At 43.3% G+C, this 24,093-nt stretch overlaps 1 protein-coding gene across 5 annotated transcripts in view; it reads left to right on the top strand.

Annotated features, from left to right (window-relative positions):
* The window catches only part of STAB2 (stabilin 2), a 90,076-nt gene that overhangs the window by 35,687 nt on the left and 30,296 nt on the right, over nucleotides 1-24,093 (top strand). For all 5 annotated transcript variants that reach the window (XR_012835730.1, XM_075754689.1, XM_075754699.1 and 2 more), the window contains 22 exons: nucleotides 150-212; nucleotides 1,025-1,108; nucleotides 2,291-2,377; nucleotides 2,893-3,004; nucleotides 4,241-4,421; nucleotides 5,441-5,534; nucleotides 5,747-5,905; nucleotides 6,299-6,394; nucleotides 7,180-7,275; nucleotides 8,271-8,318; nucleotides 11,189-11,325; nucleotides 11,665-11,779; nucleotides 12,748-12,825; nucleotides 12,991-13,083; nucleotides 13,197-13,304; nucleotides 16,596-16,727; nucleotides 17,776-17,901; nucleotides 19,282-19,338; nucleotides 20,546-20,638; nucleotides 21,126-21,321; nucleotides 21,854-21,949; nucleotides 22,950-22,995. Coding sequence is in view for 4 of the 5 variants with exons in the window: in XM_075754689.1 (XP_075610804.1) it covers nucleotides 150-212; nucleotides 1,025-1,108; nucleotides 2,291-2,377; nucleotides 2,893-3,004; nucleotides 4,241-4,421; nucleotides 5,441-5,534; nucleotides 5,747-5,905; nucleotides 6,299-6,394; nucleotides 7,180-7,275; nucleotides 8,271-8,318; nucleotides 11,189-11,325; nucleotides 11,665-11,779; nucleotides 12,748-12,825; nucleotides 12,991-13,083; nucleotides 13,197-13,304; nucleotides 16,596-16,727; nucleotides 17,776-17,901; nucleotides 19,282-19,338; nucleotides 20,546-20,638; nucleotides 21,126-21,321; nucleotides 21,854-21,949; nucleotides 22,950-22,995 (2,297 nt within the window). In the remaining variant the exon portion in view is untranslated. The remainder of the gene's footprint in view (nucleotides 1-149; nucleotides 213-1,024; nucleotides 1,109-2,290; nucleotides 2,378-2,892; nucleotides 3,005-4,240; nucleotides 4,422-5,440; nucleotides 5,535-5,746; nucleotides 5,906-6,298; nucleotides 6,395-7,179; nucleotides 7,276-8,270; nucleotides 8,319-11,188; nucleotides 11,326-11,664; nucleotides 11,780-12,747; nucleotides 12,826-12,990; nucleotides 13,084-13,196; nucleotides 13,305-16,595; nucleotides 16,728-17,775; nucleotides 17,902-19,281; nucleotides 19,339-20,545; nucleotides 20,639-21,125; nucleotides 21,322-21,853; nucleotides 21,950-22,949; nucleotides 22,996-24,093) is intronic.

Genomic DNA, 24,093 nt, shown 5'->3' with positions numbered 1-24,093 from the left:
AGCTTACAGTTCTTAAAAAGAAGGGACTGTAACAGTTAAGTTATAGAACAGACACACTTAAAATTTACAAGGTATATCATCCATAAGTATGTATCTCAATAGTTGATATAATGCCTTTTCAAATTACTATCCTTATTGTTTCCATATAGGGTGTCTGTACAAGTTGTTTATCGCATTCATTGGCTTCCTGTCCACAGGATTCAAAGCCCATCGTAAGTGACATTTCCTTACAGATTCCCCAGTTGTACAAAATGCAGAGGAAAGGGGTCCCTGTACGTTCATTACTGCTCTCCCAATATAGCCATCAAAAGAATCAGATATGAATACAGGAGACTGCATAAAAATACAAATAAAGATGGTAGTTTAGTCCCTTTTTGGCAACAATTGAAGCATCAGGTCATTTCAGCATATTTTTTTTTGCTGCTGCAAGATCCCTCGTAGACTTCATAGAAGCTCTAACTCTTTTCTCAGGTAAAGTAAGATCTATTTCAGATAGGCTTTGGCAGAAGAGAGAGATGAGGAATGAGAATTGCTACGATTATGCTTTGAGAGTTAGTAACCAAAAAATAGAGGACAGACAAATTTAAAATAGACCTCACATCTGTTAAAAATTTCCTTTTCATTAAGCATCCTCCCAGAAGTAACTGTCTGCAGAAGCAGCTTCAGAAAGGATTGAAAAATCTTCCATCTGCTTTGCTTCTAAGAGATGTAAATCTGGCTGCGTGTTTCTCCACATACAAAACTCAAGTCTAGCTGCCACAGGAATTTTATTCCCCATGTTATAAAAATTCACTGGTAGTTGGTCCTATACGCCATACTCGGTAATAACCTATATGCCATTATTCCATAATAATGAAAAGATCATATTATTTAAAAAAATAATAATGTAATAAATTTTTAAAATGCAGCACTATAGCAAGGTGCTTCCTGTTCTCCAGTCACATTATGTTGCAATATTAAGACTGTATCAGAGAACACTACGTTGCTTAGAAATACTAATGCTTCCATTTTGTGCATGTTCCAGCCTTTCTCAAAACGGAGATGCATTATTGAAGGCCCAAGCTTTCAAAAAACCGGCTGTGCTAGAGCCTGCAATATAACAATAAAGGTATAGAGTTACAGTTTCTTAAAGTGAAACATATATAAAAGTTTTCCAAAATATTGTCTTCTGCATTGTGAACTTTCCTTTTGGAGTTGAGAGACGTTTGGAGATGTCGATGTCCATGTAGTTTCCCTACCCTTCTACAGGGGGGAGCTACTGTAAATCTTAGAGCAAAATACCAGGAAAATTCCAGTAAGTTAGTTTAGCTGCCATACGTTATTGACAACAACTCCCATACTCTGTAACACAGGAGTTCTCACATAGGGCTCCAAACACAAATGTTGTCATTGACCCATACAGCTTCACCCATGAAGAAGAGGACAGCTTGGTCCCCCCTGGTCCCAGCCCTTCCTGTCCCAGGACTTCACACAATATTGGGTAACAACGAATGGAAAACACTCCCGAAAACACACTCCACCTGCTCTGCTTGACAAGCCTAGTCCTCACAGAAGTTATTACCCCCTGAGAAGTACTTAGACCCTTCTGGCTCCTGGGGCTCCAAATAGGCTTCTGCATTTCATGACCACCATCAAGTAACAAGCAGAGAAGTCTACAAATCCATAAGCTTTGAAAGCCTTTTGCTAATTCCTGTTTTGCTTGACTCACACATGTAAATGAGAGTTTTTTCTAATACGCTTTCTGTGCTCTTGGTAAATAAATGGATCAAGCAGCCAATTCATGATTAAAACAAAAGATGCAGCTGAGAAAAACATTTAGGGCTGTGTAGTGGCTAAATCCCATAGTGGTGCAGAGGGGAAGGAGGAAGATCAAAGCAGCATGTCTAGCTTCCACAGCATCTCCCTGGGGTAAAACATATCTTCCAGTTCCCGATCTCAGATGCAAAGGAGACTGCCTGCCTCTGAATCGCACTGCACTCCCACAGCATGAGCAGACACACACACACACAGAGGCACGTTCGTCACTGGTGACAGGACAGGGATTTCTGATGCTGATGAGTCTGGCAAGAACAAGGGAAGAATCTGGTGGTCTGTGCAGCCCCTCCTTGGGCTGCCAACACCCCTCCTGGTTTACAAGGCTATTGCAGAGGTGATTCTGGTCCAACAGTTTTAAGATCCAGCTACCCCTATGGGCCTTTTCCAAAGGGCCAAAACACGGTGGAGAGTTGTCTTTTGCGTACTGCATCTGCGCTAAGGCACTGGAAAAGAGGATATTTGCTTTATTTCACAGGAACCAAAGTGTTGCAAAGGCTTCTTTGGCCCTGACTGCAGTCCGTGCCCAGGAGGTTTCTCCAAACCCTGCTCAGGAAATGGGCAGGTAAGCAGAACACCCAGCAGCACCTGGCACTCACATAGGGGGAAGGACAGGCTGTGTCCCAAAAGCCCCTGACACACTTCTGCACAACAGGAATGTCAAGCAAGAGCTGCACACTCCATTTATGTCCAGTGATGGCTGTGAATTTCAGGTTCAGTTATATGGAGGAGGGAAAATGAATCAGTCTCCTTTCAGATGTCTAAATGGCAGGTTTCTGTGGTTCCAACACACAGCACACAGGCAAGGCTGGGGCTAGGTGACCCTCTCTGATGCTTTTACTTTGCACAGGAGAGGGTAATGACTCAGGTAATTTTAAAGTTGCAAAAGAAGGTAGAATACACAGCAGCGAAGTACAAGCACAAGGAAAGCTTTTGCTCTGAAACAGCTTTTTCATCAAAGCTGAGCTTCTTCCTGGTAGTCTATCACAGTCATAATATGGACAGGCATATAGCTCTTCTCTGGGAGAAGAATATTTATTTCAATTTATACAAAGAAATCACCTCTCTTCCATATCCCAGTGCATGGATGGCCTGGATGGAAATGGGACCTGCATTTGTGCCAAGGCATTTCAAGGCTCGCGCTGTCAGTTCTGCTCGGACCCTGGCAAATACGGACCTGAGTGTGACAAAGGTAAGTGCAGCCATACTTCCTCAGCCCAAGAGCAGGGTCTATTTGTTTTGAGCCCTGGTAACATTAAGGTAGGAGTTAACTGCTCACTAAACTGTCTCTACGGAGGATGGGCAAGATCTCTCTGGGGTACTTTCATTTCATCCTTCAAAGGGGATACATCATAAGCCCAGAGTCAGTGAAAATCTTCTCACTGATTTCATTGGGCTTTCTGCAGGGGCCGTAGCTTGCTTTAATTTATTGGTCTTTTCATTTCTGTCTCCCTCACATAAGTAATTGAAAATCTTTGCTATTCCATTCCCATCTGGTATTGCCTACAATAGAACAGATTCTGCCTGTAATGACAAACATAAGTAATATAAGAACAACTAGATCTATAAACACATTGTGTCTAGGGCCACTTCATAACCATCTTTACTGAATAATTTCTGATCTAATGAATAGCTTGTAGTTCTAGCAGTCATCTTCTAGGTGCTGACAGATTTAATCCTGCTTTGTCAAACCATACTACGTTTGAGACTCTACAGAATATACAACATCAAATACAGATACATTCCCCATCTACAAAATAATTTTTAGCCTTTTTTGCTATGAAACAGCCTGTCATTCACGAAGCACAGCTCACTTGAAGGTTGAGAGGTACACGGACAAAAACCAAAAGACAAATTCCGTAAGAAAGGCTGGGATTGCCTAAGCTCCAGTCCTGCCAAAGCAGCGTGTACTGGCTTAACTAGTCACCGCTGGCCCTTCTTAGGATTGCAGAAGGTTTACCTACTATGTTCTTTGGGCACACTGCTGTGCCTCCCAGCAGCACTAATCAGCCCAGCCCCGGCAAAGTGCTGGTGCTCTGTGTACTAGCCCAGCACTGTGCAAATTGTAGGACTGTGGACTCAGTATTAAAAGGCTTCCCCTATCACTGAAAGTACGCCAGAAGTTGTGCAATGAAGTAACTTCAGCCATAATAGCCTGGGACATAGTATTTTGTTCCTACTTCTCTTAAGTACTTTGACTTTTATTGATAGATAAGTGCACTATAAAGACAAAATAGATTTTAAATAGTTACCCATAAAACACATAGATATTGTAAATAACGAATAAGTTCACCAACAAAGTGAGGCTTTAAAAATACAGAAGTTTAGATTCTAGAAAAAAAGGATGACCTGATTCATAAGAAATGCTATGTAAGGATAGATGTCTTTTACCACTATGGAATTGTACGTTGTAATTTATCTCTGGTAGAGTGCCTCTGCATTTATGGGAAGTGTGATAACCGAATAGACAGCGATGGGATCTGTCTTCCCGGATCATGCAGAAGTGGATACACGGGGAAACTCTGTGATAAGCAGATTGTTCTTTGCGAGCCCTCCCTATGGCTCTGCCATGCACATGCAGACTGTCAGCTTAGTGATGGTGCAGTGAGGTAAGTCAGTAATTTGCATCTAATTAATATTAACTATGATGCAGCTCTTTTCCATTTGCTTGATCAAAACAGCACCTTGTAGCAGTACACAAACATCAGCCACTGAAATCCTGCTATGCAGCAAATAAGCATAAACAAGCACCGCATCGACTTCGAGTTGCAAGGTAGTAATTAAGAGTTCTCAATGTCCTATCCTGTACCTTATATTTAACACTGATAAGATAGATGTTAGATGCATGCTGATCTGACCCTTGGTCAGAAGGCTGCCTTCCTACCAATATCTACAAAGACTCTCAGGAACCTATTATTTCTAACCATCCCTTACTGAATTAGGAATTTGAGCCTTGTTGAAAAACAGTGAAACTCTCAAGCAGTCTAGGGATAGATAGCTCACTCTGGTCAGCTCAGGTAAGATTTGCATGCCACAACACCACAGCCTTCAGCACAGACTCTTCAGTCCTGGTCACAAAACTCTGTTACTGCTACAGCTGCCTTGAACTTGCCTCACGCTCACTTTCACACACAGCAAGTTTGCCTCTTGCTGCAGTGTATTCATTATGAGTCACCGCAGAAAGCAGAACGTGGGAAGCTGTGTAACTTAAGTGCTTAAGAAATTCCTTCCAATGTAGGTTAATCTTGGGGGGACTCAGGGAAATAGGGGGGCTTGTTGTCTTGCATGCATTTCAGGGAGAGATCTACCTTTTGTGTCACTGAAAGAGCAACCCCAGCTGATATCTAATTTAGAGCTATTAGCTCACCTTTGCAATGATCACATCACTGCAGAATTAATTTTACTCCCCATCTCGTACACAGAGAATGGATCCCTGATTTAACTTAATTAACCCAGTGAATATTTTTGAGGGAAAAAAAAATATATGCACGTAAGCTATTTGCATCATGAATCCAAGGTTACCAATTTTAAGCTGCCTATAAATAGCACGGTACAGTGGAAAACAATCGCTTCACTTTACAGCTGTTCTATCATATTTAATGCCTCCCTCCTCCTCTTGTCTCTGTAGCTGTGTTTGCAAACCCGGCTACGAGGGAGATGGCATGAGCTGCCGCAAAGTTGATCCTTGTGCTGCTTTAAACCCAGGTGGCTGCAATAGCAATGTAAGTATGTGCTTTTCCCACAGAGCCTGACACCACAGAAAAGTAGGCAGTAAGGAGGGCTTGGCCAGAGACTTTTGCAGATGAAGGGGTCACAATTTTCACTGCAGTTTCAAGCTCTTTCCCTCAATAGCAGCATCGCTGTTTCTTAGACGAGCCTTACACCTAAAGCCAACGCTAGCTGTCCTGAACAGATGCCTCTGCATCCCTCCCAGGCCGAGTGCATTCAGACGGGCCCAGGAGAGCACACGTGTGTTTGCCAGGCAGGATGGACAGGCGATGGAAGGGACTGCTCAGCCATCAACAACTGCCTCCTGCCCGCCGTGGCAGGGTGCCATGAAAACGCCACCTGTATATACGTTGGGCCGGGTCAGGTACGTCCTCTCATTTTCATTGCCACCTTCAGCACTAGTTCTTACAATTCTGTTCTGCTGGTGCTTCCTACCCTGTTTTCTTCCCCACATTCTCCTCTTCCTCCCAGCTACAAGGCTATTTCCACACAGCACTCTCTACCCCAAGCAGTCTCCAGTTCCTGTCCCAGTGCTCCCTCCCTCCCTCCTACGTGGTGGTGTTCGGGCAGCAAATAGTTTTTAGTAAGTACGGTAGTAGATGTCAGGTATAAAGGTCTTCTGGAGATATTAATCAGTGTCATTCCACTGAAGTCAATGGAGCTACGCAGAAACACAGAGAAACTAATTCATCACATCTAGAATATGCACACTATTTTAATCATTTTAAAGAACTGCTGTGTTTTATTGAAACAACAGAATGACTGCAAGTGTAAGGATGGATTTCGGGGGAGCGGAATTGAATGCACACCCATAAACTCATGCCTGGAACAAAATGGAAAATGCCATCATCTGGTGAGTAATTAATCATTCCTTGAACAAAGTGTTCAGATACACATCAGAACTCGCCTCCTGCACACACCATAGAGTTTCCTTGCCATTTCAAGCCTGCAATTTCTATTTGAGTTGGAAGAAAGCTTTCCAAGTAGTGCTACAAGCACCAAAAATACTATGTGAACCACGTCAGCATGGTACGTGCGCTGAGGCCAGACAGGAAGGGCAGCAGCCAATTCTGCCTGTACAGAAGGACTATCTTGAGCCTGGAGTAAATAAATGCTGTTTCTCTACCAGCAATTACAATTTGAATGCAATAGTCTGTTGAGATGTTTACTCACGTCACACACCTCTACACTGGCATCTATCACCTTTATCAGTAGCTGCACGTGTTGAGCAGACGTGCAGGCTCTGCTGTGCTCTGGAGCGCCTGCAAGAGCCACATCAGCCTCAGGCAGGACGCAGGGACAGAGCTAAAGCAAAGAGCATTGGGGAGCAGAGGACAGGTCTGCCAAAGTCAGGTGAAGGAACAGGGCCCAATTTATGTAGGGAGGAAGTAAGAAAGGGTGGAGCAAAGGTTTAGATTCCTACACATAGTGCATGGTGGGCAGGTGAGCGAGCTAGTGCCCTCAGCTCGTGGAGTTTGTCCTACAGAAGGGTGAGAACATCCATGGAAGATGGTATGAAGATCCTTTGTTAAGGTTATGTCTGTATATGAATATGTATCAGGAAGACAGTTTACAGGCCACCCTTGTTCTTGAGTGGTCTCTTGAGTATTTGACAAGTTTTCTTTTTCTGGTTCAAAGGCAACTTGTCAGTTTGAATCTTCACGTGGCTGGGAGTGTGTGTGCCCAAAGGGCTATGAAGGAGACGGGAACATATGCTATGGAAATGCTGCAGATGTAAGTAAGATGGTCATCTTCTCTGAGCATGGGACCTACCGCACAGTTCTCACACTGGATCTTAATCAGAGAGATAGCAAAGCCATTATAAACAGAAAAATATGATGCCCGCCACTGTATCTGCAGACAGCATTCCTGCTGGAACTGTTCCTCTTGCCTGATATGAAAATGATCTGTTGTGTTTAAAAACATAGCTTGGAAAGGGGCCTAAGGGATCTGAGTATATTTCTTTAAGATAAATTGAAAAATGCCATCCCCAGAGGCCTAACACGCAGAAGTGCTAAGCACTCACCTCTCAGCTGGGAGGGGCAAGCACCCAGCTCTTCTGAAGCTCTGCCTTGAGGTGTCTCTCAGTGGAAATGGTCAATTTATCATGTTAAAATAAACCATGCTGACTGGCAGGCAAATAAAACCAAAACAAGTAAATTGGTGAAATAAATACACATTTAACAACATAGGAAAAATGAAAGTGTCAGCTGTCGCAGCCACTGGCAATAATCTTACATGGCTTTTAGCACTATCTGCCATCCCTGCTCATACCATCATATATCTCTGTTCAAAGAACTGTGGCAGAATAAAGGCTCTCCACTTGCAGGATGATATGTAAGATGCTGTACAAATACCAAGCAAAACAACATACCTTTTTTCAATTAATATTGCATTGAAAAAAAGATGTAGGTTTACATTCCCAGAAAGTTAATACTTAGCCTGAGGTCAGTACACGTTACTTACCAAGGTCAGGTACACCTAATATACCTAAGCAATAGATGGCCTGATTTTCAAAAGAGTTAGTAACTCACCATTATCAGAAAGCATCATTATTAGAAAAACACAAACGTCTGCCCTTTACACACACACACTGAAAACCTCCTCCTCCTCCATGTCACATCAGCCAGGCCAGACACAGCAGGTTACACCACAGGCTATAGCAAGAGTACTTTAGTACAGCTAATTATAGCTTACATACTCATCGGTCTCTTTCTGTTTCTAATCAGGAGTTATCTACTCTATCAGAAGCAGCTGCATTTAACAAATGGGTTAATGTAAGTACACTTCATGGCTGATTTTTTTTCTTTTTTAGTATGTTCAAGTTTGCAGAAAAACATGAGCATTTTAGCTTTTAGAAATGGGAACCTCCCATCACACACCAGGGGCCCAAATTCTGGAGAGGCATTGGGGTGCCTCTCCCACCAGTCATGGCAGAGCTGATCATTTGGTACCCTATTTCTGCCTGAAAACCAATTTCTGATCCCAAATTCAGGTAGGTAAGGAAGCTGCACAAGCAGAAAAGCAAGTTACAAGCCTGCTTTCTGAGTCAGGGGGCTACATAAGACATGACTCACTCTGTACATAAATACACTGTCGTCCAGATGACCAGCAGCAGGGTACAAGCAGAGCCTGACTATGCCCCCCGTGGCTCCTTCCAGCTTCCCTCATGCAATAAAACTACAAGTGGAGAGGGAAGGCAATCCCAGAATGGTAGGGGTTGGAAGGGACCTCTGGAGATCATCTAGTCCAACCCCCCTGCTAAGGCAGGATCACCTAGAGCAGGTTGCACAGGATCACATCCAGATGGGTTTTGAATATCTCCAGAGAAGGAGACTCCACAACCTCTCTGGGCAGCCTCTTCCAGTGCTCGGTCACCCTCACAGTGAAGAAGTTTTTCCTCATGTTCAGATGGAACTTCCTGTGTTCCACTTTGTGCCCATTGCCCCTTGTCCTGTCACTGGGCACCACTGAAAAAACTCTGGCCCCATCCTCTTGACACCCGCCCTTTAGATATTTATAAGCATTGATGAGATCCCCTCTCAGTCTTCTCTTCTCCAGGCTAAACAGACCCAGCTCTCTCAGCCTTTCCTCATACAAGATATGCTCCAGTCCCCTAATCCTCCTCGTAGCCCTCCGCTGGACTCTCTGCAGTAGTTCCCAAAATGCCTTACCCTCCCCATTTTCACTGAGCCCTGTGCCAGGAAAATGCAGCTGTATGGCTGGTCAGCGTGCTGCTGCCACAGCAAGCAAGGAGGGAATAACTCAGTCTATGTGGGCTTGACTGAGGTGCAGGAAATGAAGGAACACATCTGCTTGTTGGCTGCAGTTTAGGGAAGAAACACCAATTTAGATGTAAAAAAAAAAGTTCTAGATAGATTGATTGTCACTGTCTACTTTTTATTTTCATGTGCTATCATCTGTTATGAGGGCAGCAGTAACATTAGAGGTCCCACTGTGGTTGGCACTGTATGAGTAAAGACCAAAACCAGCTTCTCCCACAGAGAGCTTAAAACCTAAATATAAGTGTATCACAAATACATGAAAAACAGAAAGGAACAGGGATATGTTAATGAATAGCATCAGAAGCAGAAGTCACAGCATATTACCTGCTTTCATGCTTTTCAAAGTTAGATGACTCGAAGATCATTAGAGCTTGCAATTGCAACAGGGACCTCAGGGAGCTGCTTAAGAGAGAGGCCAGTGTGGCTAATTTAAATCAGTGTTCCGCCTGGCCCTGGGCTCAGGCTGCAGCACTGGACACTGTAAAGAGAAGCTAATGAAGTTAAAGAAATGAGCAGAATAGGAAAGACTGTGCACCTGCTAATGTGCTCTTTAGGTAATGAAGCAGGGGGGAAAATTCAGGGAGCAGATTCTGTATAATCTATTGAAACAGGGCTGTGGAAATTTCTGCTACACTTCAGAGAAATGGTATCCCTTAAATAATGGTAGCAACAAATATGAGCAAAACAGGGAGGCATATCCATCTGTGGGGTTTTTAACTTCATACTTGAGCAGGAATGTGATGTTTACCGATTTTTATAACCAAATATTATTCTTGCTGGCCAAGAAGGATAAGAAAGGGAAGTCTGTTGCTATTTCTACATTTAAATATTTGGAAGGTGACAGTGATGATAGCTAGAAAGAAAGATGATCTTAACAGAGACAGAATTCCCAGCTATTTAAGAGAGTCAATTCTCTTCTTGACTTAAAACCCAGTATGGGTATTGAAGGACTATCCAAAACAAGCCAGCTTCCAGGCAGCATACCAGCTGCAAAAAGGTAGAACCCAAGCTCATATTGCTTCCTCAAGTTCTGCAGTATCAAAAATGACAAGTTATGGAGCCTGTGAAAAGTCTGAAGAACCCACTTTCAGCAAGATCACATTCAAGCCTTGAGTTGTCGTTTTTCTACCCCACAAAAAAAAATCCACACAACTAGAAAAATCCTCTCCAGCGGAGGCTCTCTCCATCCTCAAGGCAGATACAAATATATGGAAGATTAATCAGTCCATGCATACTACAGAGCGCACATCTCCCATCTAAAATTAGAGCTGTCAGCAACAAGCCCCACCGCAGTGCTAGTGGGCACAGATATCCCTTGGACATCTTGAAAAATCCCAGCCATGTTAAATAATCCTATTCCAAATGGGAACATTGTGTCATGTGGGTTTCTTATTTCATGGTTCATAATCCTTCTATCTATTAAATAGCATGGAGTGTTCTGCTCTGTAAGAACAGGTTACTTGAAGTTATCAGTAACCAGTAGTATTTATCACCATGATTTATTTATTTAACAATTCAAGTGCATAAAATAGAATCCATGAGACAGACTAATTGTTGTGGGAGGCAAATTCTGTGTTTCATAATAACAAACAATTCTGACCTAAACATTGCTTCTGCCCTTTAAATGCTGGCAATCTATTCTGTTAAAAAAAAAAAAAAAAAAAAAAAAAAAAAAGGACACTCATTTAACATTTCTGTACAGCTCTAAGTACTTTTGTTCAAGTCATTGCTCAGTGTAATAGTTTTTCCTCTCCCAGCCGGTCACAAAGCACATCACATACTGCACCTTGCTAAAAGTCACTGGCTGCTCTTTATAGATCATCCTCAGGATGCATTATTTTACGCTTTTTACTTTCATGCAGGAGGCTGAGATAAACTCGGTGTTGTCCACTGCCTCAAACCTAACTGTCCTCGTGCCTTCTCTTCAAGCAATTGAAAACATGAATGAAGATGAGAAAGCCTTTTGGATGTCAAAAAGTAACATCCCAACCCTACTGAAGTACGTTAATGGTTTGGGGTTTTTTTTACTGAATTGCTTTCCATTCCAAACAGGACTTTGGTTTGAAGCCTCTAAAGCAAGATAACTCTTACATTTTTAGGGGAGGGACATAGAATTTTCTTTCTAGTTACAATGGTATAAATCTCTGTAGCAACTCCACCGAAAATAAAGCCGTTATTTGTATTATGTCAGAAACATTTAAAGGCCAAGCTAAGATCAGAACCTAGCTGTGCTAGATGTTGTATAAACAATTCCTGCTTTAAAAACCACAGTTTTAGACATATTCATCTAAAAAAAAAAAAATATGCAAAACCATCAAATCCTGTTAATTTTCTTTAGGTATCATATATTGACAGGATCTTACAGCTTCGCTGATTTCCAGAATTTCTCGTCCTCTGACACGCTGCCAACATCTCTACAGAGCAACTTCCTACACTTGTCTAAAGAAAGTGGGGTGAGATGACCTGCAAACCACTGTGGTATCATACACCAAACCCTGACCGTCACTGCCACCAGCTTTCTTGTGTTACAAAACCACACAAACATTTATGTACCTGTATTTTAAACAAAGACCATGTCATAAAATTAAAGGAATAGATCAATTATATTGGCCTCTCTAGGAGAAACAATAACTTGATTTTCTCCATCACTTTACCTAGCTGAAATTTGTCCACAATATTATTTATTCCTAATGTCCCAGTAGCTACTGCAAACGCTGGACAGTCTCAGAGCCAAGCGGAAGCACAGTCCCTGCCTGGAGTGGCCTGTGTGAACTAATTTAAGACAAAGATCATCAAGGAAACCAAGTAACTTATTTTAGGGAACTAGGAAGGTAGGAGGAAGCAGTGATACCGTGCACATGTCTGCATGTGCAACTTGATAGTCCCAAACCACCCAAAGGTATTTTTAATGGTAAATAACTACAACTGACAGACCTTCCCCCTCAGCCTTTTCATTTAGTACTTTGTGTTCTGAGGAGGATTTTCTGGTAATCCACATGGCACATTTAAGCGCTTCATCCCCATTAAGGCAAGAAGAAGTTCCTTTTGCCTCTCTTGCCTGAGGGAAAACCATGAACAGGGTACAAAAAATCATGAATAGGGTTCGAAGCTGCACAGACACAGGAGGGCGTGAATTAGCACAGGAGCTCATCCTGCCATGGGATGCACCTACCCCAAGTAACCACCCCAGTGCAAACGACCCCATGGCTTTGCTGGTCTGTGCATGGTGAGCAGCACTGAGTCCCAAAGTCACCTCTCCTGTGCACAGTTCCCTGGGGGCAGGTACACACTGGCATGAGCGGAGCCGTGGTGGAGGCCCAGGCAAGTGTTTGGGAAGGTGTGGAAATCCACAGCACGAACCACCAGGAAAACACCGTCACCGCAATGCAAAAGCAAACCTTTTCTCCTTTCCCTCTTTCAGAACCTCACCCTCGAGGGAGCTCACATCGTGGCTGGTGACATCACATCCACAAACGGGATCATACATGTTATTGATAAGGTATACGGCCACATAGGGAGGATTTGTTCCTCTGCACCACAAGCAGCGGAAAATAATTAACAACTCTTGGGAAAAAAGTATTTGTGCAGAACAGCATTTTCTCCTTGCAGCTGCTACCACAGCATGTGCACATGCACTGACATGGGATATCTGCTCCCTTTTCAGGTTCTGACACCCCTCCGCAGCACCGTAATGCCGAGGCTGCTGGTCCGTCTAGAGCAAATGCCTGATTACTCCATTTTCAGGGGCTACATTATTGTAAGCTTTCACATCCTCTTAAGAGTAGAAGCAATTCTCTGCTTCATTTGCATTTGGACCGGTATCGGACTATCAGTGGTCATTCTGATCTGTTTTTATGTGTTTCACAACAGCAGTACAGCCTGGCAAATGAAATAGAAGCTGCAAACTCATACACAATCTTTGCCCCAAGCAACGACGCCATAGAAAATTACCTAAGGGATAAAAAGTCGGCTACTCTGGTATGTATTACTCACAAGACTTGTCTTAACAACTCAGTATCTTACCTCAGTTTCAAGTGGATAGATTGAGGGGACACAGAAATAGGAAGAGGGATTTGTTTTCCAGAAATCCAGTAAGTTTGGTTTTGTTTTTAACACCAGAAAAGGTGAGGAGGGATGGATTCACCTATACTTTCCTGCCTTGCTAGAAGAGCCTAGCTATTTGTTCTGGGTTTTGTCCTTCTCTAGAGTAAAACTATGCTGATAATATCCAAGACGTTTCATCAGTAGACTTTTTCCCCCCCTCCCCAAAGATGATCAGTACAGAAATGACCAGGAATAACATTGAAGTGAGTTTCCTACATGAACATGTCCAGTCCCCTGTGATCACTGGCAACCCCATCATTAATAATGCCACAAAAATATTCTGACTCTTCCTTAAAACTATCCAGATGCTTGCCCTGTCACTCCTGCAGGAACGCTATTGCCCAGCCACTTTCTGCAGACCGTTTCTAATCCCAGTTTACAAGCACCGTTGGCCAGTCCCAGGGCTCAGAATAATTTCTGAAGTTTTCCTGGCTAGAAAAATTTCCCCAGGCAAACCCCATTGCTGCTGCCCACTCCCAGGAGCCGCACACCAGGATCATGCCTGACCTGGCCACAAGCTCCTCCCACCGGCACGGACATGTCCATCCCACCTCCTCCACCAACCTCAGCCCTCATGCCCAGAGCTAGTTTATATTATTTTGACAGCACACCTCTGGCCAGTTTATATCCCTTTAATCTTATGCCAGGAAAATGCAGGCAACTCAGGAGGACTACAAGGATGTCATGAGGTTATGCAGGGAGAAAATTAGAAGGGCCAAAGCCCAACTAGAACTTAATCTGGCTACAGCAGTTAAAGGCAATAAAAAACGTTTCTATAAATACATTAGCCACAAAAGGAGCGCTAAGAAGAATCTCCATCCTTTATTAGATGCAGGGGGAAACACAGTGACAAAGGATGAGGAAAAGGCTGAGGTACTTAATGACTTCTTTGCCTCAGACTTTAGCAGTAAGACCAGTTGTTCTCTGGGTACCCAGCCTCCTGAGCTGGAAGACAGGAGTGGGGAGCAGGATGAAACCCCCATAATCCAAGGGGAAATGGTCAGCGATCTGCTACACCACTTAGACACACACAAGTCTATGGGGCCAGATGGGATGCACCCAAGGACGCTGAGGGAGCTGGCGGAAGTCACTTTCCATCACTTATCAGCAGTCCTGGCTAACCGGGGAGGTCCCAGTGAACTGGAGGTTAGCCACTCTGACACCTACCTACAAGAAGGGCCAGAAGGAGGATCTGGGGAACCCCAGGCCTGTCAGTCTGACCTTGGTGCCAGGGAAGGTTATGGAGCAGATCATCTTGAGTGCCATCACATATTTACAAGGCCAAACAGCTTTCTCAATCCTGTCGGTCTACTCCCAAGATAAGCTATCTGTTTCCTGCGTCATCCCAGCACCTTCCTTTGCATTTGCTCCAGTTTGAAACATCTTTATTGAACATGCGTATCAAGAGTCACGCTTTGCAGAGGAAGCTTCACCCATGACTTGCTCAATGACCTTAATACTTCCCTGCCTCTTCCATAAATATTTACCCTACCACACTCTGTCCCTATTTTCATGGTCTCCATTTGCAGCCAGGAAGCTGAGGAGCACAGGGTTCAAATGACTTGTCCCAAAACATTTACCACTAACCAGCAGACTCACAGCAAGAGTCCCGCTTGCTGTCTCACCGGAAGAATTCACACATGATCAAGCTACATCTGTTCAAATGACTTTTGAACACTATTTTAGTTAGTTTCATGACACGACATCATCATTTCCGCATGACTGTAAGAAGCATTTATAGCAAACTTTGAGACACACAGAGGTAGCTTTACGACATCAATCCCGTTGGATTCAGGTTACGCACACACAGAAATCCTTTTCATTTCCACTACTTACCAATATGTTTCCTCTGTCTTTCTTCCATCCTCCCAACCTTGCCTGGTGTGGCAATCTACCAAAGAGAATCAGAAAACAACAATAAGGTTAAGCCTGCCTAAGCCTTATCCTCTTCAAAACACCTTGGGAGAGCTCTGCTGCAGAGGGAAGAGACCCCATTTCTTGGCCTCACTGGAAGCAAGGTTGTGTTCTCACTCTGCTGGCGATTAAAGACAGAAATGGAGATGCATGAGAGTTAATTTTCCCTCCAAAGCATCCAGGTCAGGAGGATTAAATAGGGTTGGACATTGATGGAGGCCTATGCCTTAACAGATTAGCTCTATCTTAATTTCCAACTTCTTGCCTGCATGTATTTCTTTGTTAAATCTGTGGAAAACAAAACAGAATGAGTCTCAGCCTACGGGACCACTACTTCACCCTGTGGGCAAAGCCAGGCAACATCACAGATCCTGCAGCCTGGGGTTGTTTCATGCTTTCACACACTTTTGAAGGAGCTGAAAAGCAAGGAGCAGTATGAATGTTCAGAACAGGAGGACAGCAGGGATTGGGATTTCCCACAAACACCCTTTATGGCAAAGACATACAGCTGCAGCAGCACTGTATCTGTTGGCTAGGCAGCTCCTAAACCCTGCAAATGCCCCAGCTTCTCTCACATCTGCTTCCTCCTCCAAGTCAAGGAGAGCTCTGGGAGTCCCCTGCTTCGGAACAAGATGCGAAAACCTTAGGAAGCCCTCACAAAATTTTGATGTACAGAGAATAATTTCACAACATCAATGAAAAATTAATACTCCAGCAATAACACATAGAAAACTTTTCAATTAACAGGTGTGGTTCTATCACTTTATTAACTGAAGATTTAAAAAAAAAAAAAAAGAACCAACCTATAAATTGCTGTAAATGTTCATCTACAGGTTATTCAGGGATTCCCAAAGGAAGAAGGAATAGGCATGGGGAAGATTATAAAAGCATTCATGAATACACAACTTTTTATGTCAAATGAACTCATGAAGTTCAGAGTCCTAAAAAAATCATCTGACTAACTTTTCCCTGAATCTGTCAGCCAGCCCTATACACAGAAAGGGACACTATCAGGCACAAGCAAACCTTGGTCCCACCAGTTCAATAGCCTTCTGTCCTCCATGATGAATAAAAGTTTCATTATGACAGGAATGTAGACTCTCCACAGTAAGAAATATGAACCTGCCAGCTGGAGAAGCTTCTCCTTAAATTCAGGCAATCTATGTTTGGCTTATACCCTGTGGGAAAAGTTATCCCAAAGAACTTTCCGTGCTTTGTTATGTAACTCTGAATTTAATCATGCATTTGCAGGATGAAGGCCAAATCCGTTATCACGTTGTGCTGGATGAGAAGCTCCTGAAGAACAACCTGCACAATGGCATGCACAGGGAGACCATGCTGGGGTTCTCCTACCAGGTTGGGTTCTTCCTCCACAACGGCCAGGTACTGCTGTCCGCACTTGCTCAGCTAAACAGGTTTCCTGGTTTTTATGTATCCAGCTTCAACTTTAAACTAACATGCAGTCAAAAGGAGCTGTGCACCCACCATTAGCTTCTGGAACTTAATAGCACAAAAGGTGTCACTCAAATGCAATGTCTCTCTCAGGCCTGCTTAATTCAAAGTCACCCTTGAAGGGATCTTTGATTGAATTTGATTTCAGTTATACTGTTCCCATTTAGCATTCCATTTTAGAATCTACTGTGGTGGACATGCATCTCTAGCAGCTACAAGCCTGCATCACAAAGAAGTCATTACTCTGACTTCCAAGAGATATTAGAAACCTGCCTTCAATTATAAAACATTAATTCTGTTTTCTGTGGATTTACTCCATGTTCAGTCCTAAGAGCTCGAAGCACTTGGCAACAAATACGAATTGCCTTTCAACACCACTCATGGGAAAATCAGGCAGATCAAGATTAAGTGACACACCCAACTCTGTGGCACAGCTGGGAAGGGAACTTGGTTCCCCCTCTCTGTCCCAGAGCTCCCTCTGGGCATGGGCAAAGGAGGACAGAAAGCTTCTCACCAAAACAGTTTCAGTCCTGCTGTTTGCTCTGCCCACAGCAGAGCCTTGGAAGAAACATCTGCTTGTGGGGCTGTTGCTGGGGAGGGCACAATGGGAATGTGGGGGCAGTTTTTAGGAGGTCTTCCCTGAAGCCCATCATCCCCATAGACAGCAAACCCAACTCTTGACTTGCTTTAGGCTCCTTCTTCAAAACCTTTACACCCCACAGTGGAACAAGCTGCTCTGCCAAATCCTATTGCTAAGAAACTTCAACAGGCTGCATGTCATCTAATGCCCTCCAGTCCAGTGAAGCTCTTAAACACAGCAAAACTGGGACGTCAACAAGTGCTTGAAGTTAACGACATTCTTGGGTTCTCCTGAAGTGAGGCTTGTACATTGCTCCTTCTTTCACCCACTACTGCTGCCGTTACCATAAAAGTCCTCAGCAGCTCTGCTGCTTTCTAACTGATTGTATTTCTTTTGCAGCTATTCATCAATGATGCACCTATAAGCTATACAAATGTTGCAACAGACAAAGGAATTATTCATGGTTTGGGAAAAGTCCTGGAAATCCAGAAGAACAGATGTGATATCAATGATACCGTGATCACCGTAAGTGGCTCTGTTCATATAGATGTTTAAAAGGCCTATCAGAGAGATCTATAGCCAAACACAGCTAAAATGTTCAGTGACACTGTACTTCCCAGTAAGGAATGCAAGCATTTTCCACAAAGGATATTCCTACCAGAGTTTTAGCTTAAGACTGCTTTGATCCTGCAGCGTACTGACAGCCTAGATAAAATTAGAGTAGCACAAGAATAAGCAATTCCTGAGCTTTAATTTTCAGAAAATAATAGCAATGCGCTACTCTAATACATCTTCTTAGCCAGGCCACTTGTTTACAAAGTAAACAAAGTAAACAAGTGGGGGAAAAAACCACCACGGAAAATAAAAATATTTTGTAGTAAGAAGTAAGTTTTCATTCCAGGTGCAGATTACCACTATACATACACATAAATTCCTCCAGCCCTCTCAGTAAAGCATTCTCCCTCTTTTGTTCCTTTTACATATGAACTACGAATGGGTTTACATTTCTTTAAAGAATAGGATGTGGTTTCCTCAAAGTGGCAGAGAAAGGTTCCCTTTGTCTTTTCTCCTGAGTGAGTCAAATAGGACAGCAAACCAGCAGGTACCTCCCTTTTTTATGGAGCATGACACAAACTAGCCAAGGAAGACAAAGCGAGACTTGTGCAAATTTAACAGGCATGAACTTTTGAAGCTTAATTCTTTTCCTTGGAATACAGTCCCCTATCTGAGTGTATTTCACTCAAGGCTTTCCCCCAGCTTTGCTCTATCGGATACTGACCTGGCTTCACACGTAGTCCTTTGTTTTCCCATGGAAAACTCTTTTCCCTGCTATGTTCAAACGCAGCAACATACTTGAACATTCATTTAAGCCTTACCAAAACTAAGCACATATTTACCTAAGCAGGAATAATATTAAGCATTGTATATTAGGTACAAGATGTACCTAAGCATTTTGCAGAAACTGACCTTAGATGTGCAAATGAGTCACACACACATATACAGCATAGGATACACACACTGTATGAGTTTTCCCATTTCTAAGCTGCCATTGCCCTTGTGCCACAGGCAAACTACATCCAAGCTCAGCATTTGCCTCTTACTGTGCTTTCAGCGGGGAGGTCTTTGGGAGGCATCGCTTTAGAAGAGCAAAGCAAAATATCCACAGGAGCTTTCTTTCTCCTTCCCCTTGGGAGAAGGGTTCCCATGGGGTGTCCCTACAGACTCCCTGGCAGGGACATTCTTCCTTGCTGAGCAGTCCAGCTACCTTCACCAAAGGGATTATCCTGACTACACGCCCTGCGGGCTAGGTTTAGAAATATAGCTGGAAATAATGCATTTGCTGTTAAACAACCTGTCTGCAGCTCTGTACAGTTTGTTAACTACCTCCCATTTGTGTTGTTTAAGGAAAAGTGCAGAATTTGTTCACAGCCATCAAGTTGTCCCCCAGGAACAAGAGAAATAGTAAGTATTTTATCATTAATGCTAATTATTTTTTAATCAAAACTGAGCATAAATGCATTCAATACTGTTTTTAACTTTTGTTGAAACTGAGGCAATTATATTATCGTAGTTACTTCAGCCTGCTACATGCATTGCTAACAGTCAGTCAATAGACTCAATCCACCCTGAGAGCAAGGTAGCAGATTTGAGGGCAGCTTAGTTTTATCTTGAAAGCCCAGTTTCTAGTATGCATTGGGACAACTGAAGACTCCTCAAACTGCAAAGGTTACTTCTACCATGCAAAACTGAGGGAGCTGAACATAGTCGGGAGTGTGCTTGCTACGGGAGGAATTACAGAAGCAGCTTTTAGCCCTTCAGATCAGAGATGTACAGAAGGACAAACTTGAGCTGTCCCCAGCAACATGCTGTGAGTTATTGTCACAAGGAGACTATAGAGACTTTGGGTGCCCGCATCCAATGCACAAGAACTGCAGATATTTAGCAGGTCCCTGTCAACCACGATAAGACTTAAGAGTTTCTTGGCATCTAAATTTCCCTGGGAAAGCCCCTCTGTTAGGATTATATAAGCATATTTTTCTTTACTACTTTTTAATTAATTATGCCAGTAATAGGATTCCAAAGCAGATCAAGTCCCATCCATCCCATTAAAGTAATTGGCTGGCAAAGTCAAACTGAACTACTTATGGATAAAACTCAAAAACATTACCATTTCCTTTACAATGAACAGCTAGATGGATGCTTATCTCAATCTCCTAAGTGTACAAGACCTGCAAGTCATCTTCAGCAAGCAATCTTTCCCAACTGTGTCCAGACCTGGAAGATAATGTTTCAACAGCTGTTTTCGCAGAACTTTGGCACTCTCTTTTCCAAGAGGAATTAGGAAGAACAGGAAATGTATCAGGAAAAAAAAAGAAATGTTTGACAAACTTAAAAAAACCCCAAAACCTGTTCAATTCTGAGCAAAGGCAGTATTAGACACATCTTTAAAATGCTACAGGGCACAGAGTTAAATTGATCATATGTTCACTAGGGAAAAAAAAATCATTTAGCTAATGCATTTTTATTTCTAAATTTCCTTCATTTTCATTGTGAACATGTGAGTCATTGCACAGCATGCATAAAGTTAATGTCCCATTTTTTAAAAACATTTGAAAGTAGTTTATCAATGTTGCTCAGAAGTGCAGCTGTTTCTTCAATTCTTGTCCAGGCAGGAGATAAATACTGCGTCCTCTCGGAAAACAACATGACAACGTACCCCATCCAGATCGGGTGCCAGCCAAAGTGTGCCAAAACCGTCATCGTGAGTAAAAGCCAGGAACCCTCATCCCTGAACTTCAGCTTCCTTGCAATCCATGCTAAATGCACAGTGTGTCAAGGCAGTCCCTGACCAAATATTTACTGGCCTTTATTCTGGATGCAGCAGAGATTGGAAAGTTAAAGGCTGCTGATAGCTGCAGCATAGGAAGGGCTGGGAGCCGATGTGGCACAGAGGGAGCACAGATTTGTGAAGGGTAACCCCATGCTTGTCCCTAGCAATCCCATTCACCTTTCCCTGCGGTGGTGGAGGGTACCTGGGTCCCACCAAGGACTTGGGGTGGCAGCCTGAGCCCCGACACAGTAAGAAGCGTGGCCAGAGACCAGCAGAGCTGAAGCACTGCTAAAAATCCAGGTCTCTAGTTCACCTCCACCCAGCAGCAGTCCCAAGAGACAATACCCAGCTGCCACATGCTTGCTGCCATGCTTGCTACCCTGATCCCGACCCTCAGCACGGCATTTCTTGGTTCCAGACCAGGGAGTGCTGCGCAGGTTTCTTTGGGCAGCAGTGCCAGCCCTGCCCAGGGAAAGCAGGGAACGCCTGCTTCGGAAACGGCGTCTGCCTGGATGGCATCAACGGCACAGGCACCTGCGAGTGCGGAGAGGGGTTTGTCGGTACAGCCTGCGAAAGCTGCATCGAAGGCAAATACGGCCGCAACTGCGATCAAGGTACTGAGCATCCCTGAACCACACAGGCACCTTCGTTAGTCTCGTCAGATGTCAAAACCTTCCCCTTAGATATTCTAACCATGTCCATTCTAGATCCTGGAAAGATACATCACTTCCAGGGTAACTGGCCAGCCTTAAAAACATCATTAACCCCTTTTCTTTCCCCATTATGGTATTTTCTCTACACCCTTGTTTGGAGACAGTGCCTCCTACTCTGACACACTACAGGCTTAGAACAGCATCCGGTGAGAATAATCCTCTTTAGCACTGCTTTTTCACCAATGCTTTCCCATTAAAATACCATTTCAGTCCCTTTACTTGGGAACAGAGGAAAGATAAGCATATGTTGAATTTAGATTTATCTGTAGGAAGAAGCCAATAAGCACAAGCCAAAGCATTTCTCAAAATACCCTGGAGCAGAAGGTGCTGTCAGCAGAAGACATTTGGGGCATCCTCCTGCCCTTCCTTCCCCTCACTGTGCACACTGCTACCCTGCCCAGGGACAGTGGTTTCCTCCCATCTCCCCCCACAGCGTGCGCTTGTGTCCACGGGAAATGCAGCAGCGGGATTGACGGGGACGGCTCCTGTGAATGTGACGTTGGCTGGAGAGGAGTGACGTGTGAGACCGGTGAGTGTCCCCTCCTTTTTCTTCTGGGGAGAGAAGTGAGCATTTCAGGAAATGCCAGAAGTAGAGCCGTGATTAGATCCCAGTACAGAAGGTCCAAGTGCACTACCAGATACCCAGCAGCTTCCCACATGCAGTGAAATACAGGTGACATGCACGTGCTATGGCAATTAATTACCATATTAATAGAGAGCCAGCTGAGATACTGCTCATGAGACTTAAATGCCTTAACTAATTCTCTAACTGTATCACCCTGTATCTGTCCCAAAATAATATCCCATTTGTTAAGGCTATATGTTTTGCAGAGTTACATAGCACATTTTGATCCTCTGATCAAAAGCCTCTCCAGTGTTCCATAAGTTGATTTAGCTATACAACACTGGATATTAAATTATGTTCTTGCTAATACAATAAAAATTAATTAGCAAATAAATAATTTTGAGTTCGTTTAATAGAGCCCCTATATCAAATAAAATTAAATTTTATTTAGACATAATTAAAATGTATTAAATAACTATTCAGAACTCTGTGTACAATAGTATAAAATAAAAAATGTATAAGCACATTAATAATAGCATTCAATATCTGTTTCAAATTTGTTTAGGGAAAAAATAGTAATGAAATTAACTTTATAGTTAAAGAGTTGCTACAGTTGCTTTATCCAAACAAATTTCAGTTCCTTTGGAAAACCTACGCTTATATAATTAAACTAATAATGTGCAAAACTCAAGAGAGTAAATACAGGTAAATGACAAGATGACAACAGGTGGAATGTTTTCCTGGCAATATGTTGACATGCCCCCTCCCCACAACTGAATTTAAGTGTTACCCACTGATCTATACAGATGGAGTCCCTATACAGACTGAGAGTGCAGTTGTCTAGTGCAGAACTTGTAACAGACGCCAGCTCTGCATGGTGGAAGCAAAAGACTGGGAAACTAGAAGGATGTTGACCCAAAAGGTTCTGATCCCTGTTTCTTTTTTTTTTTTTTAATTCTTGCAGAAATCAAAGATGATGCATGTAACACCTCATGCCATACCAGTGCTAAGTATGTATGAAATCCACTTTCTTTTTTTTTTTTCCTCCGGTGAAAGGGGGGAAGCGGAACAGGAGATCTTTTGCAAGCAGAAAGCATAGTCCATCTTGCTCTTTACAAAAACTTCCCAGGAGCATAGATAACCCTCATGTTTTCTGCCACAGAGATAGGAGATGATGTTAATTTAACATATTCAGTTATTAGGCCAAAAAGTTCAAAATATGCATGTTAAAAGGGGAAACAAATGAGATTTTGTGGGGAGGAAAAAAAAAAACCCCACCCATGAGACATCCTACCATGCAGCATAAAAAGAAATGGAGCCTGCAGCACTAAAGGAGGGCAGGGCAAGGCTGATGACAAAGGTGGGTTTCTCAGGTGGGTTCTATCTGTCCCTCCTATTTCCCCCATCCGCCACCACACATATAACTGAGAAATGCTATCAGCACTAAGGACTTCACCACAGAGCTGCATTTGACAAGAAACAGCTCTCTCCTTCACATCAAAACATAAAAACCCCACTCTTGGTGGTCCAACACCAGTATTGGGACACTAACTAGTTTTCAAAGGAGCAAGTCACCTGCACTGAGCCATTTACTGAAGTGCGCCCACCCCCCATCACTGACCAGACAGCGAGATTTACATTACCCAAGACATGTAGAAAACAAGGAAAGGTGGCTGGAAACACTCCTCATTTTCAGCCACAGCTGAAATTCTCAGCTTTCAGGAGCAGAGAAACCAGAGGGGCAAGCCCCCTCTTTCCCAGACGTAGATCATTCTCTCCCCCTTGTGTTTGTGAACTGCAGTTCACAGCAGTGACACCTTACCAGGCTTTTTTGTCAAAACTCCACTCTTAGATTTGCTCTGACACCAAGACTGTGTTTCTGACAGGAGAAGCAGACTGTTCTTCTCTTGAGCCTTATCCACCCACTGTACCTGTACCTACCACCCATAGGTACGAGGACAGGCACCAGCATGGCAGGAGCGGGGCGGGGGGGGGAAGGACAAGATTGTGCTGGCTGTGTTGTGATGTTGTCCCTGGGTGACACCAGGGAGCAATCCCTATATTATACAGAGCTCGTGGGGCAGTAAACCCACACTTGCATACAGAAG

This window comes from Balearica regulorum, chromosome 1 (assembly GCF_011004875.1).
Source record: "Balearica regulorum gibbericeps isolate bBalReg1 chromosome 1, bBalReg1.pri, whole genome shotgun sequence".
NCBI classification, from domain to species: Eukaryota; Metazoa; Chordata; class Aves; order Gruiformes; family Gruidae; genus Balearica; species Balearica regulorum.
This window is presented reverse-complemented; position numbering and strand designations above follow the sequence as displayed.